Source organism: Chiloscyllium punctatum, chromosome 15, assembly GCF_047496795.1.
Source record: "Chiloscyllium punctatum isolate Juve2018m chromosome 15, sChiPun1.3, whole genome shotgun sequence".
Classification (NCBI taxonomy): Eukaryota; Metazoa; Chordata; class Chondrichthyes; order Orectolobiformes; family Hemiscylliidae; genus Chiloscyllium; species Chiloscyllium punctatum.
This window is the reverse complement of record NC_092753.1, coordinates 86,065,355-86,080,289: the sequence shown is the minus strand read 5'-3', so window position 1 is coordinate 86,080,289 and position 14,935 is coordinate 86,065,355. Positions and strand designations below refer to the sequence as shown.

The following is a 14,935-nucleotide window of genomic DNA, read 5'->3' as shown; positions in this document are numbered from 1 at the left end:
AGGTCAATGTTTCTGCAATCACAGATGTAAGTGTAGGATGGTTGTTACCTCCTTGGTGCCAGGGTCACACTGAACAGATGCAGAACACCCTAAGGTAGCAGAGTGATCAGTCTACAGTCATGGTCCACTTAAAGCCCATGACACAAGTGGCAAGAGGGATATCATCCTGCAGTCAGATTTTAGGGAGCTAGCTAGAAAATTAGCAAGCAGGATATCAAAAATCTCAAATTACTTCAAATAATCTCCAGATAATTTCCAGGTAAATGTGGTACAGAAATAGGAAGATAAGGGCAGATCATTGGGTGGTTGGGGAAGAGGGAGGGTTTTAGATTTTTAGACATTGGAACTAGCTCTGGGGAAGATGTAACCTGTACAGGCCACATGGTTTGCATCTGAACAGGTTCCCTGCAGAACATTTTGCTTGTGTTACTGCGGATCCGTAGGGAGGAGCCTTCTATCAGAGAGGAATACCAAGATATACAAAATGTTGGGAGAGAGAAGTAGTACCAGAATAGTAAGTGAACCGAAAGGGTCAGAGTAAGGGAGAAAGTAATGAACAAGAAAAAGGGCAAGTACATTGCTCAATGTAGTGTAAAGGTCACTAACAAGTGGGGAGGATGAAAAGGAACACATTTGTAAGGAAGTTACAGAGAGGTGCACAAAATAATGCATAGTTATTAGCCAAATAAAAGCTGGGAAAATCGTGGTGTACAGGTGAGAGGGGGCAAGAGTTTCTAGCCATAGAGTCATAGAGATCTCCAGCAAAACGCCATGTCACCCATCACATGTGATCAGCAGCATTTCCTACATCAGCTACAGATTCCAGTCCAACAAGAAAGGAGGCACTGCAGGACCTGGCTCTGAGGAATAGGATGGGACAATTGGAACAAATGTCAGTGAAACACCATTTTGATGGACAGTAATGTTTCAGGTAACAGTGGAAAAGTAATGTAAATAATCCAGAGCAAAAAAATAATTAACAGAGATAAAGCCAACCTCAACAAAGTAAGAATGGATCTAGTTGCATGAAAACATTCTCACATTTGATGGAGAGAGAAAAACAGGGAGAGACAGTTTGAGATAAAAAATAACCACATGATAACAACTCAGAAGTCATTCACATGCAACAAAAGTCTGACCTGCTCCACATTATCTTACCTCCAAGTTTTACATCACATACGTATTCACTGGTATTAATTAAGATGTGGAATCCTTGCTGGAGCCAATCGATACTGTAACTCTGATTTACTGCCAACATAAAACCAAGGACTGGGTACTGTTGATCTATAAAGGTTGGCTCTGGGCAGAGGATGTGGATATTTGCATCAGATACATCGTGTGTTAGGAGTGCAGCTTCCAGCTAGAACATAATAACAGAATATGGAAATGTGTGCATAGAAACATCAACTAATTGCTAAATGACACTGTTGTGATGTGACTGTGACTAGAGAATGGCAGCAAGCCATTAATTTGCATTAACTTGCTTGGTAACTCCAGCCTGACCAATCTTTCCTCATTAAAGTAGTTCTCCCCATCCCAGTATCAGTCAAGTGAACCTTCTCTGCACTGCTTCCAACCTCAATGCATCATTTCTTAAAATAGGAGGCCAGACCAGTACACAATAATCCAGATGTGGTCTTCTCAAAGTCCTGTTCAGTTATATCATACTCCCTTCTTTAATATTCTATTCACCTTGCAATAAACAACAACTTTCTATTTGCCTTCCTAATTACCTACCTAGCATGCTAAATTTATGTGATTCAGATTCACGTACCAGACACTTTTATTATTCTTTTATTCATTCACGAGATGAGGGAACCGTTGGTTAGGCCAGTATTTATTGCTCATAGGGCAGTTTTTAGAGTCAATCACATTGTTATGGGTCTGGAGTCAGACTGGGTCAAGATGGCAGATTTCCTTCCCCAATGGACATTCATGAACCGGATGGGTTTTTCCCCAATTGACAATGGATTCATGGTCATCATTACACCATTAATTCTAGATTTTCATTTTATTGGATTCAATTTCCACCATCTGCCATGGTGGGACTTAAATCTGAGTCCCCAGAACATTACCTCAGTCTCTGGATTAACAGTCCAGCAATAATACCACTATGCTATCACCTTTACATTCTTCATTCTTCAGAGTTCTGCAACCTGTCTCCATTAAAATAATATACTGCTTTTCTAGCATACCTGTTCACTTATAAATTAATGTTTTCCTCTGGTCTACTCCATCTACCAATTTCTTTTGCCAAATCACTTAACCAGCAAGCTGTTCCCGTGCATGGAATTACTCTCAGCACAGGGTAACACTCAGTCAAAGCGAAAGAGAAAAGGAAAAATAAACAGAGTGACAAAAGGATTTTAAAATTTATTTCCATCTCCAAATTGAGTTTCTTGGAGCTAATTCACAATTATATATTCCTACTGAGCATTCAGGAATATATGTTCAGTGGTTTTACATACCCAACCACTAGCATTTCTTAATAGGTCGAAGTAATCCCAACCACTGTAGTTTGTGTCCAACTTGAATTCGTTTATCTTCAGTTTTACCCATCCAAGGTAGTAGTCAATTCCAACTGTAAAACAGAAAGATTAAATGTAAAATAAAAACTGAAAATACTGTGTTAAAGTTTCATATATTATCAACATTATGATCTGAAGAAGAGGTAAATGGGTTTTTGCTTTTCAGTTCTGTGAAAGTGACTTCTTTTTACGAGTCAGAAACTCCTTTCTTCAACCAACAGATCAAGCAGCATTTCCAAAAAAAATGTGAGTTAAGTTAAGTGACCAGATAAGCTGTCCTGGGAACTAAATAAGTTCCTAAATCCAGATGGAGAGGCCAGCAGCCAGGAGACAGAGGCCAGAGGACAAAGGTCAGTTCAGAAGAAATGATTCAGAGGGTCAAAGAATCAGACAGCACAGCAACGAGCCCTTCAGTGCAACCAGTCTATGTCGAGCAGTGCGTTAGCTTCTGTCTGTGTATCTCAAGGAGGGATGGAGAGACTCTGACAAATGTGCAAAATACCGCAGACGGGAACTGACTGACCTCAGCAGTCCAGTAAGAAATTAAAGACTGAAGATAGAAGTGATGCTTCATTCGGGTTGAGTGCTGTACTGGATATTGCTGAGAAAAATGGTTGAATATTCCTTTTTGCTGGTTATGATATGATCTTTCCAAATTGTTTTAGCTTTTATTTTTCTCTTTCTTCTGTGTAATCAAGCTATGTTGTTTTGTTAAAAGTAGATTGTCAGCTTTTTGTGAAAATGTTCAGTGACTGACCATCATGGGACCAAATTGCAAAAATAAAATTTGTGATCTGCCAAGTCAGACTTCACTCTGGAAACTGACTTGTCGAGTGGTACCATCAGCTGAGAGAATGAAAATCTAGTCTGAAAGCATCAACAGCGAGAGAAAAAACAGTTAATGTTACAGGTCCATGTCCTTTCATGAGAGTTGGCAAAGTTAGAAAGGTAGTATGTTTTAATCAAGTAGAAGACTGAAGGGTGGGATAGGTCTGACAGAGGGTGAAAGACAGGAGAAAATAAACAGCAAGGCCAAAGGAAACGGTAATGGGTCAAGCAAAGAAATAAAAGATGTGACTAAAAGAGGTGTGAATGGCAGAATGATATGAAGCTGCCATCTGAAATTGAAAAGAAACAAAAATTAAAGTCCAATCTACAAATTGAAAAGAAACAAAATGGAGGAAATACATTATGGTTTGGAATTGATTAACTCAATACTGAATCCTGGAGGGTATAAATTGCCAGCTGTATTTTTCTTTCATATTGAGGTTAAAGGATTGGAAAGGAGTCATGATTTGGAGATGCCGGTGTTGGACTGGGGTGGACAAAGTTAAAAATCACACAACACCAGGTTATAGTCCAACAGATTTAATTGGAAGCACTAGTGTTCGGAGCATCGCTCCTTCATCAGTTGGTTGTGGAGGACACAATTGTAAGACACAGAATTTGTAGCGAAAGTTTACAGTGTGATGGAACTGAAATTATACATTGAAAAATGCCTTGATTGTTTGTTGAGTTTTTCATCTGTTCGAATACCATGATAGTTTCATTTCTTTCATGTGTAAATCACATACCATTTTTTAAAAAGTTACATTCTCAGGTTAACTGTAACATTTGGTGTTAGCTAGACAATATGTTCAAGGTGTTAGTCCCCTGTGTTCTTTGTCTGTGCCATAATCTTTAGGCTGTTGTGCGGTGCCCATTCATACGTTGCCATAGCCTTTGCTCGGTTTCCCCAATGTACCATGCCTCCGGGCATCCTTGCCTGCAACGTATAAGATAGACCAACGTTAGCTGAGTCACATGAATACCTGCCATGTACATGATGGGAGGCGTCCCCACGTGTAATGGTAGTATCCATATCCACACTCTGACACGTCTTGCAGCGATTACTCTGACGGCAACAGATGAATGGGCACCGCACAACAATCAACAGACAGGAGTGTTCCCGCCCAGTTGGGGAACACTTCAGCAGTCCAGGACATTCGACCTCAGACCTTCAGGTGACCATCCTTCAAGGTGGACATCGGGACAGGCAGCACCGAAAAGTGGCTGAGCAGAGGCTGATAGCTAAGTTCTGTACCCATAGGGAGGGCCTCAACCAGGACCTTGGGTTCATGTCACACTACAGGTGACCACCATTGCACTATACGCACACTCCTACACACACACACACACTCTCTCTCACAGACTTAGACCACTCTACACTTACGCACACACTTATACATTCTCTCTCAGAGACACTCACAACCCCCCATTCCAGACACACACACCCATACACATAGTCACACATATACACAGACATGCACACAGACATTCACACACACCTTACAGACACACACACTCCCACACTCACACATGCATCCTCTCACAGACTTAGACCAATTTATACTTACGCGTACACTGATACACTCTCCCTCACAGACACTCACAACCCCTCATCCCAGACACACACACACTCCTAAAGACACACACACTCCCACACTCACACATGCACCCCCTCACAGACTTAGACACTCTACATTCACACATACACACAAATATACACTCTCTCTCACACTCACAACCCTCGACCCCAGACACACACACACACACACACATATACATATATGTTTGAGGGGTGAATTTGTACTTGCAGAGTTACATTTTACTTTGCTCAAAAACTGCATGAATTCATGTAAGACACTGTTATCTCACTTTTTAGATTAGAATCAGTCTAAACATTATGGCACAGACAGAGAACACAGGGAGCTAACATCTTCAACATATTGTCTGGCTAACACCAATTGTTACAGTTAACCTGAGAAGGTAACTTTTAAAAAAATGTTTTGTGAATTACACATGTAAGAAGTGAAACTATCATGGTATTCGAACAGATGCAAGACTCAACAAACAATCAAGGTATTTTTCAATGTATAATTTCATTTCCATCACACTGTAAACTTTCGCTAAAAGTTCTGTGTCTTACAATTGTGTCCTCCACAATCACCTGATGAAGGAGCGTTGCTCCGAAAGCTAGTGCTTCCAATTAAACCTGTTGGACTATAACCTGGTGTTGTGTGATTTTTAAGATTGGAAAGGAGATATCATAACAAACTTATGTTCCATCAAATAGTGCAGTTTCAACATGATACAAGATAAATAGACCTAAAATATCTGAGTAAAAATAAACTTCGGTGAATGAGACATCCGTTCCAAAGCTGGTTCACGGATCAGATTCAGTGGATTATGGAGGCTGAGTTACAATCAAAGAATATGCAGAAGAAAGCCATTCATTGTACGTCTACAGATTGATTGAAATTTCCATTCCTGATCTCTGTCAAGTGACTAATACCAAAAAACTTGCCTACCATGACCTCCTCATATAAATAGATTTGATGCTCTGACTCTTGAATGAATATCAACGCTCACTGTTAAAGCTCACTTATGATGGTCACTTGGTAAATTATCACAGTTCAAACAGGACCATAAGATAAACTTACTGACCATATACTTACAATATGGAGCTATGCTTGAAGGGAGCAGAGGTCAGAGAGATAACACCATATCCACACAAAGGATTCAACATTGATATTCTAATACAAGCTCCTTGTAAGTATGTTTCCTCACTGATGTTGTAGGAGTGACAAATTTCTTACTGTCTAAGCTTAATATCTTTCCAGCAATTGGGACCTGTATACACTGCACTACGGCAAGTCACCATTATTTATCCAATGCCTCCCTGCCTCAGAACATGGACCAACAAAAGTGACAAGAGATGAAACAATGAGGAAATGCAATTTGCTCAAACTTTCATTAAACTTCACATCGTCCCTTCATTGATGCTGGGCCAAAGTTCATGAATTCTCTAACATAACAGCATTAAGGCGAGGGACATGAATTCATAGAACGGGGATGGTTGGTGGTTGGTGGTTGGTATTGATAGTAGATAGCATGCCTCACACAGAAGGGAACTCAGAATCCAGAAAAGGGATATCCTGCAGCCATGATGGGCTGCGGGTGGACTAGATTCATGCAGAGTTCGACTTCCACATTACGGTGAGGTTAACACTCACCCTCTGGAGATGTCAGCAACATCAGAGCTCTGGGATGAACACTGCCGGTGCTGTAACCAATCCCAGGCTGAAAGAAGACCTATTGGAATCTCAGATCCAGGTAAGTATTTAAAGGGAGAGCTTAGTTACGTTAGGGTGGGAAGAACAGGGTGGAGTGCATTTAAAAGTCCAGGTGGGGAGGATGAAGGTGGATTACTATCTTCTGGCATTCATGAACATTATGCAAAGGGCACCTCCAAAAACAGAATTCTCTTTCCTTTCCAACGTTGGAAAAACATTTTTTTATAAATACAGGGCTGCCAGCTCACGCCCATCCAATCATATTATGGCAATGACAATGTAATGCTAGGGTCAATTGTGCTTTAAACAAGTTCAATTGATGCTCAGTTCTTTATTTACTTATAGTGGGGAGGCTGCCAATTTTGGTAACCCCCACCCTACATTATGGGGTTGGGTTTGGGTGAGAATGGGAAACTGATGGGCTGGGCACCAACTCTATTTTAACTATCTCCTCTGCAAAAGAGGCACTTGGCAGTGGTATATAATATTTATTCAGTTTCTAGGACATCAATCTTTCAGGACAGGATGTCCAACCAGAGTCGAAAGGAATGAAAGAACAGCAGGGACAATCTAAATTTTCTAACATTGCTCAAGGCCAGAGGGAATATTTTCTAGAGTCATCATGTGAAAAATTTCAGCATTATCCCTGGGATTTTGTAATCTTCCTTGCTTAGCAGAGAAAAATCTATGGGTACTAAGTAATTAAAATTGATGGCTTCACCAATAGTTATGAAATAGATCCATTCTAAATTTGTGGAGACCATAAGCCAATACAATTGTTGATAAATAGGATTGGATGTGATGTCTTGGATTCTTACTCATAGTACCACTTGGCTCAGAGCTAGATAACAATAATTTCAACTCGTGTTTGACTATATATAATTTGGTAAACAAAAAGAGGTGATGGATCCAGGCACGTTAGCAACATTTGAGGCATATCGCGATAGACACAAATGGATGCAAATAGAGAGATAGAAACTGTGCATGGACAATAAGTAATAGGTTTAAATAAGGATTAGGAATCAGCGCAGGCTTGGTGCGCCAAGGGGCTTGTTCCTCTCCTGTATTGAATTGAATTGAATTGAATTGAATTGAGTAAAACAACGGTGTACTCTCTGCTGTGCACTGGAGTTTACACCTTGCACTCTTAACCTTTGCAGTTAACAACTTTTTTCCCAAACTTGTACTTGTCAACCTCAGAGGTAATACAGCTGTAAAATGAAACACTTTCCCATGTGAAATATTTAACATCAAGCAAGCAAATTCAGGTATATATCTGGATAGATACAGAGTAAATCTCACTCTAATCTCATCAATGTACCTCAACTCCAACCTCAGAGCTACATTCAGTGACAATGTTTGCACTGACCACAGCAGCCTCTGTGAGTGGATGCCCAATTAAATGCCAGACTGGAGACAGCATTGTGCTGTAAACCTGTGCTTGCTCAGATGTAAAGCAACATAAAAAACTGAAAGAAAAATTCTACATACTGTAAGAAAATGTTTATGTCACAGTAGAGTTTACAATCATTTTAGGTAGAATTTACATCCAGAATCCACAAATGAAAGGATCACCCAGGAACTTTGGAAATCATATTTTTAACTATTTGCATCCTAAAATTGTGCAAGCAAATCGGAAAATCATTTCCAATAAAAGAATAAAGTATGATGTTGAACATGAACACACGCCCCTTTGTTTTAATTTCTTTTGCATTTGACTTGTATACTAGAGAACTCACACACCTTGACTCTGAAATCGGACACATTTGCTGAAGCTCCCATTTGCACAACACAGTTCTAGTTCCAATCCCTGGCAGTGAGAGTTCAATTCACAGTTGTCCTGGTACACTGGGAATAATTCTTGCTCTGTTTCTCCACTGTAGTTCCGGAAGATGCTGATAGGGAAGTGATTTATACAATTCCCCGAGTTCACTGAGAAAATACTGGCATTCTGTAGGGCTGCAAAAGAAATGGAAAAATGCATGTTATGTACCTGAGCAAAAATAAATGCTTGCCTTGGAATATTGGTTTTCTTGGAGCACTTCCAAAATTTAGGAGCAGAAACAGGTGTTTTTTTTAATTGTTAGTGGTTGTGCGATACAATACCAGAGTCAGAAACATTCCAACATGAAATTGATGGGCTGAATGGCTTCCTCGTTAAGACTCTAAGCCAATGTTTAGGAATAGCTTCAGTAGGCGTTTGAAGGAAGTGGAAATAAAGAATTTATTTCTTCTTGGAAAATTACGTATCGGATTTGGATTCTGGTGCATTGTTCATAAATATTATAAGGGACTGGATGGGAAAAATAGACTATTTTTGTCATGTCATTTCTTTATATACCTGAACAAAAATAAATACTTGCCTTGGAATATTGGTTTTCTTGAAGGTCTTCCAAAGTTTAGGAGGAAAAACAGGAGACTTTTTTAAAAATTGTTATGAAGCTGTACGATACAATACTCGAGTTAGAACCATGCCACCATGAACTTGATGGGCTGAATGGCTTCTTCCTTAAGACTCTAAGCCAACATTTCAGAATAGCTTCAACAGCCATTTGAAGGAAGTGGAAATAAAGGGATATAGCAACAGAGCTAACTTATCGGATTTGGATTCTGGTGCATTGTGGGTAAATATTATAAGGGGCTGGATGGGCAAAATAGACTATTTTTGACATGTCATTTATTTATATTTCTGTGCATAGAGATTTTATCTCTTGCTCATCTCCCCTCAGTTAACTCACTGAATCAAGTATACTTGGGTTGCAAGTAACCCACTACTACATATATTTGCATTATGACTCCAAATTTAACAATATATCACCTTGAAATAGTGTAAATTCTGTTTACCGAAATAAACAGGTGGCACCATGGTTAGCACTGCTACCTCACAGCACCAGAGACCCAGGTTCAATTCCCGCCTCAGGCGACTGTCTGTGTGGAGTTTGCACATTCTCCCCGTGTCTGCGTGGGTTTCCACTGAGTGCTCCGGTTTCCTCCCACAGTCCAAAGATGTGCAGGTCAGGTGAATTGGCCATGCTAAATTGCCCATAGTGTTAGATGTAGGGGAATGGGTCTGGGTGGGTTGCTCTTCGGAAGGTCGGTGTTGACTTGTTGGGCCGAAGGGCCTGTTTCCACATTGTAAGTAATCTAATCTAACATAGGCCAAGAGTTAATACTCTCTCATAAAATTTTATAGCACATGTTCTCCATCACACTTGCATTAATTCTTCATGGGATTTATTTACTTTGTACAAAACCCCCACTCTTTACTCTTATCTTGCTGGCATTTTCCTCTTCAAGTGTAACCGATTCGCTTTGGCAAATTATTATCTGAATCTGCTTGCACCATCTTTTTGGAAAATACATCCTAGATTACAACAACTGCTGTGTTTAGAAATGTCTCATCTTCTCTGTTGTTCTAATAAGTTGGCTTTATTGTCATATGTAGTCACATGAGTACAGTGAAAAGTTTACAAGTTGTCACTTATGGTGTCATTTTAGGTGCAAAGGTACCTGGTTACAGATTCTTGAGGGTCTACTGACAGTTATCTTAAATTTCTATCCACTGCTCATTGACCCACCTGTCAGTCGAAACTATTCAATCTAGTTTACCCTCTGGATACTCTTCACAATTCTGAGGCCATTAACCGTTCTCTGTTCTTGGGACAGATCCGCCTCTCCACAGAAATGAAGAGCTCATTATTTTATTACCATTTAATGAACTTTCTCGAGACCCTGCGTTTTGATGAAGAGTCCCCATACATGAAACTTTAACTGACCTGTTCAGCTTCTCCAACAATTTTTGTTTTTGTTTCAGATTTTCAGCATCCTCAGTACTTCGTTTGTTTGCAGCTTGATTGGTAGACCGTTTATCACACAAAGCATTGATGCCCTCCACAACTGATGGACAGTAGCAGCAATGTGTACTATTTATGAGATGCAAGGCAGTAACTCACCTGGTGTCTGCAACAATATCTCCTAAACAGAACCCTTTCTCAGTAGCATGGTGGGTGTGCCGAAATAATATAGGTCTGAGCAATTCAAAAAGGCTGCACACCACCATCTTCTCATGGGACATGCAATGAAAACAGGCCTGGTCTATGATGCCCATTTCCTGTGAATGAAATTTCATTTAAAATTCGGCAGGAAAAATAAAATTGGTAGCTTAACTCACTCTAATGATGGTACCTGAGCTTCAAGGTAATTCATTCTAAGTGAGAAGTTTCAGAAGCATGTCACTCGGATTATTTGACAGCATCTTCCAAATCAATAGCTTCCACGTCTTGAAGCTCAAGGCAGCAAATGCATGGGAACACCACCATCTACAAGGTCCCCTCCAGGTTATACATCATCCTGGTATGGAATGATATCACTGTTTCCTGACTGTTCCTGGGTCAAAATCCTGGAATGTCTTCTTTATCAACCTTATGGACACACAAACACTCCTTCATGGATGACAATGGTTCAAGAAGACAGTTTCTGAAGTTGATGGACAAAAGATATTGGCCCAACCGACACGCCATGAATGAATCAAAAAAATACAAATTCTTCCTGGAGTGTTTGGAATGAGGTCAGCCACATGTATCTCACAAAGTATGAATTCCCCGATTGAGGCTCTTAATCTGGTGTAATGAGGGAGTCCTGGCTGACAGATATAAACAGGAGTGTCAAGGGTTCTGCTCGCTCTGAGGTAGCTGGGTCAGTCTTGAACTATGCACATGTAAATGAAAGGCAACTTGGTGAATGGATACCAGCCTTTGTGGAGTCATTTCACTTTTTTGTGCTGAGCCTGAATTAATACTGGCACAAACCGATTGACGGCATTTGAATGATTACCATTCACTTATTCCTTCATGGGCTAGGCCAACATTTATTGCTCAAACCACATTGGCCAGACGACAGTTAAGAATCAACCACATTGTTTTGGGTTTGGAGTCATATACAGGGCAGACCAGGTAAAGATGGAAGATTTCCTCCCATGAAGAACTCATCATTAACAATAGTTACATGGTCACCATGAGGGCAGCTAATTTTTTTATTGAGTTCAACTTTCACTATCTGCCATGTTGGGATTCACACTCAGGTCACCAGAGTATTAACTTAGGCTTCTTGGTTACTTGCCCAGTGACAATATCACTTGGCCACAGCCTCCCTAAGCAATCAACACAATTTGAGATATTGTAATGTGAGAATAGTAATGTATGATCATATATTAATAGTGGAGCAACTCTCTGTTCAGTACAGAGTCCAGTTACAGTTGTCACCTGTCCAGCTTTGAAGGGTTAACCAGGAATTGCTAAACAGCAAAACTGACGGTGAGGATTTTCTTTTCCAGAAATGCATCATTTCACATTTTTGTGTCTTGCAATGTAGAGGAATTGATTACCAAATTAACTGAAGACTTTTATTCACATTAATCAATTAAACAAATACCAGAAGCCAAGTTATAAGTGTCTGGCCTGTCTAGTTTTGGACTTGGAGAAAGGGAACAATCTTGAGTCCTAATGAACCAGAGAATACAGTCTGCAAGCAGGTAAAAACAATGACTGCAGATGCTGGAAACCAGATTCTGGATTAGTGGTGCTGGAAGGGTACAGCACTTCAGGCAGTATCCAAGTAGCTTCGAAGCTACTTGGATGCTGCCTGAACTGCTGTGCTCTTCCAGCACCACTAATCCACAGTCTGCAAGCAACATAGTATGATATGGCACCCTGTGTTTTGGAACTGTTACAGTATCTACTCCACCTTATTCCCTAGGAATCCACAGAAAAACACTCTGGTTTATCTGTCATGTGATGCTGTTGTTCTGCAGGTCAAACATCATCTGCAGCTGATGCACCTTGATACCTGTTTCTTTTTCGCTCAGTGCTTACCTTTCCCATGCTACAGCCCTGGTTAAAGAGTTGAACGGCAAACAGCAAAATATCAATGGCAAAAGAAAATCACTCAAGTTCTTCTCAAGGCACCTGCTACAATTAAAGACTGAGGGTGAAGAAACCGACTATTCATAACAGATCTGGAGGGTAAAGGTCTGTTCCTGCCTCAATTCATAGAATGCATCTAATTGAAAAGATTAGGTTGATAATTACCCAGACCACCGCCTTCAGTTTCCCTTGCTACAATTTCCCAAATGTTTGTTTTCTAGTTGGCTGTGTTTTTATCGGGAGATCCCAGGAGACCAAATAAAATGACTTGCTATTATATCGTATCTTTCACGACTCAGAATGTGCCAAAGTGTTTTACAGAAAACAAACTACTTTTAGTGTAGTTGTTGCTGTAACATAAGAAATGCATGAGCTAATTTATGTGGTAGCCATTGAATACTACTTTAGTAAGGAATAAATATTTACTAGGACTAATACTTCTCCTCTTCCAAATAGGGCCAACAGGTATTTTGCATACAGTTAAGAGAGCTGTTGTTTGACAACTTATCCAAAAGACAGCACTTTGGACAGCGCAGCACTCCCTCAGAACACCAGCCTTGACTTTTGTGCTCAGAACCTGCTGTGTCACTTGAACTGATAACCTCCCAGACTTATAGACAAAAGCTTGACTGACTGAATCTCAGTCAGCATGCAAGCAGCCACAAATCTATTGGGTTTCCAATCTTTTCTGACATAAGGCATCCCAGTTGTCCATTTCAGACTGAATGAACCCCTGTGATAGCTCATGGAGGCCTGCTTTCTTGTCTTAAACAAGCTGGTAGTGGGATGTCCCTTAAGATATGTTTTATCAATTATATCTCCCCCTCTCTCGAATGGATAGATATCTATGGCCCCTTTGTGGATTATTACTTGATTGCCAAATTCTTATTATGTTGCTCACAAATACCTCAAACAACTTTAGACAACTTTGGATCACAAGAAAATGAATTATGTTGAAACTCAGTGCAAACAGAACAGGAAAGCAGAATCAAGACTTGCTCACATGGTAGGTTGAGGCCACGATTGAGCCAATCAGTTACTGGATGTTCTATGTTATAAAATGACAGCTATTTATGAAAAGTAAAATCGCAAATTAATGAATTAATAAAATTTCTTTCATTTGGAATGTCAGTTAAAACCACCTGACCATACTCCAGCCTGTTCAAGTTGTCACCCTTCCTAATATTTTCTAAACATAAAGCTCAGGACAAATTCCACACCCTACAAATCACTTCCAGTTTCTCCAATTTCACGTAGCACTTTTTTAAAGAAATAGGTGTGTTTTCTTAACCTTGGGCATTCAAACATTATTAGTTTAGTGGCCTCAGCAAGTACAATTTAATTGTGGTTTGTCAAAATATAATCATCTTATCCCAAATCTAGCATCTAGTAACAGCACAAAGAGAGGAAGCAGTGGAGTGAGGCAGCTCTGGGAATCCAGGGAGCTTTTGAACAATTCACAAACAGTTGAAAAATAAATAAGGTACTGTCATAAATGGTAAAGGCAATGTTAGCATTGCATTAAGATGATTTTTACTTGAAGCAGGAAGGATTATCCTAACTATCATAAAATGTTCCGAGAAATTCCAAAATTTACAATCATTGTGACTAAAGCAGATACATATTTCTGATACTGTTCTGAAGAAATAATACTGGACTTTAACTGTGTCTCTGCCCACAATGCTGCCAGACCCGCTGAATTTCTCCAACATTTTCTGGGGAGTGTTTCATATCTCCTAAACATCTCAATAGCAGCATGGCTTGCGAGTTGCCATTCTAATTCTTATCCTATTTATTGAGTTTAATTTTCGCTTCTCGATCCTTAACCGATCAAAATCAACAATGCATTAAGTGAATTCAGATTAAAGACTGGTTATCAGTTGCCCATCTCACAGCTGTGCATATAAGACTAGCAAGGTTGTTTATTTAAATATGGGTTTTATCAAATATCACAAAACTCTTATATCTTAATAATGAAGTTTACCTGCTGGCAATGATTGCTCTCCAGTTCCCTCAGTACAGTTCTCAGTTTCCATAGGAACCTCACCATCCTGTGCTAATCCAGGTTGCACTTTCCACACAATGGCACCAAATGTCACAATGATGCACAGGATGATTTCTCTCATAGTCCAGGCATTTGGCAAAATCTATCAGTGAGTGAGTGTGTGGTGAGTGTGTGTCATAAACCGATCCATCTGCTGCTTTCTTTTGTCATCGTTGTTTACAACAGAAGATTTTGTGAGGCACTTCCTGTTTGTGACCATTGCTCTCTCAGCTAAAAGTAATGAGCACTACTCTAGTACACTACGTCTGAAGGAACAAAATTACTTACATTGGTTATGAACTGATTTGGAGATGCCAGTGTTGGACT

The 14,935-nt window shown here is 39.9% G+C and overlaps 1 protein-coding gene across 1 annotated transcript in view; it reads right to left on the bottom strand.

Moving 5' to 3' along the window:
- LOC140485870 (uncharacterized) overlaps positions 1 to 14,690 on the bottom strand; it is a 73,664-nt gene extending 58,974 nt beyond the window's left edge. Inside the window, exons 1-4 of the mRNA XM_072584322.1 lie at positions 14,549 to 14,690; positions 8,387 to 8,602; positions 2,469 to 2,581; positions 1,159 to 1,360 (exon numbers count right to left, since the gene is read on the bottom strand). Coding sequence (XP_072440423.1) covers positions 1,159 to 1,360; positions 2,469 to 2,581; positions 8,387 to 8,602; positions 14,549 to 14,690 — 673 coding nt within the window. The remainder of the gene's footprint in view (positions 1 to 1,158; positions 1,361 to 2,468; positions 2,582 to 8,386; positions 8,603 to 14,548) is intronic.
- Positions 14,691 to 14,935: the final 245 nt, after the last annotated feature.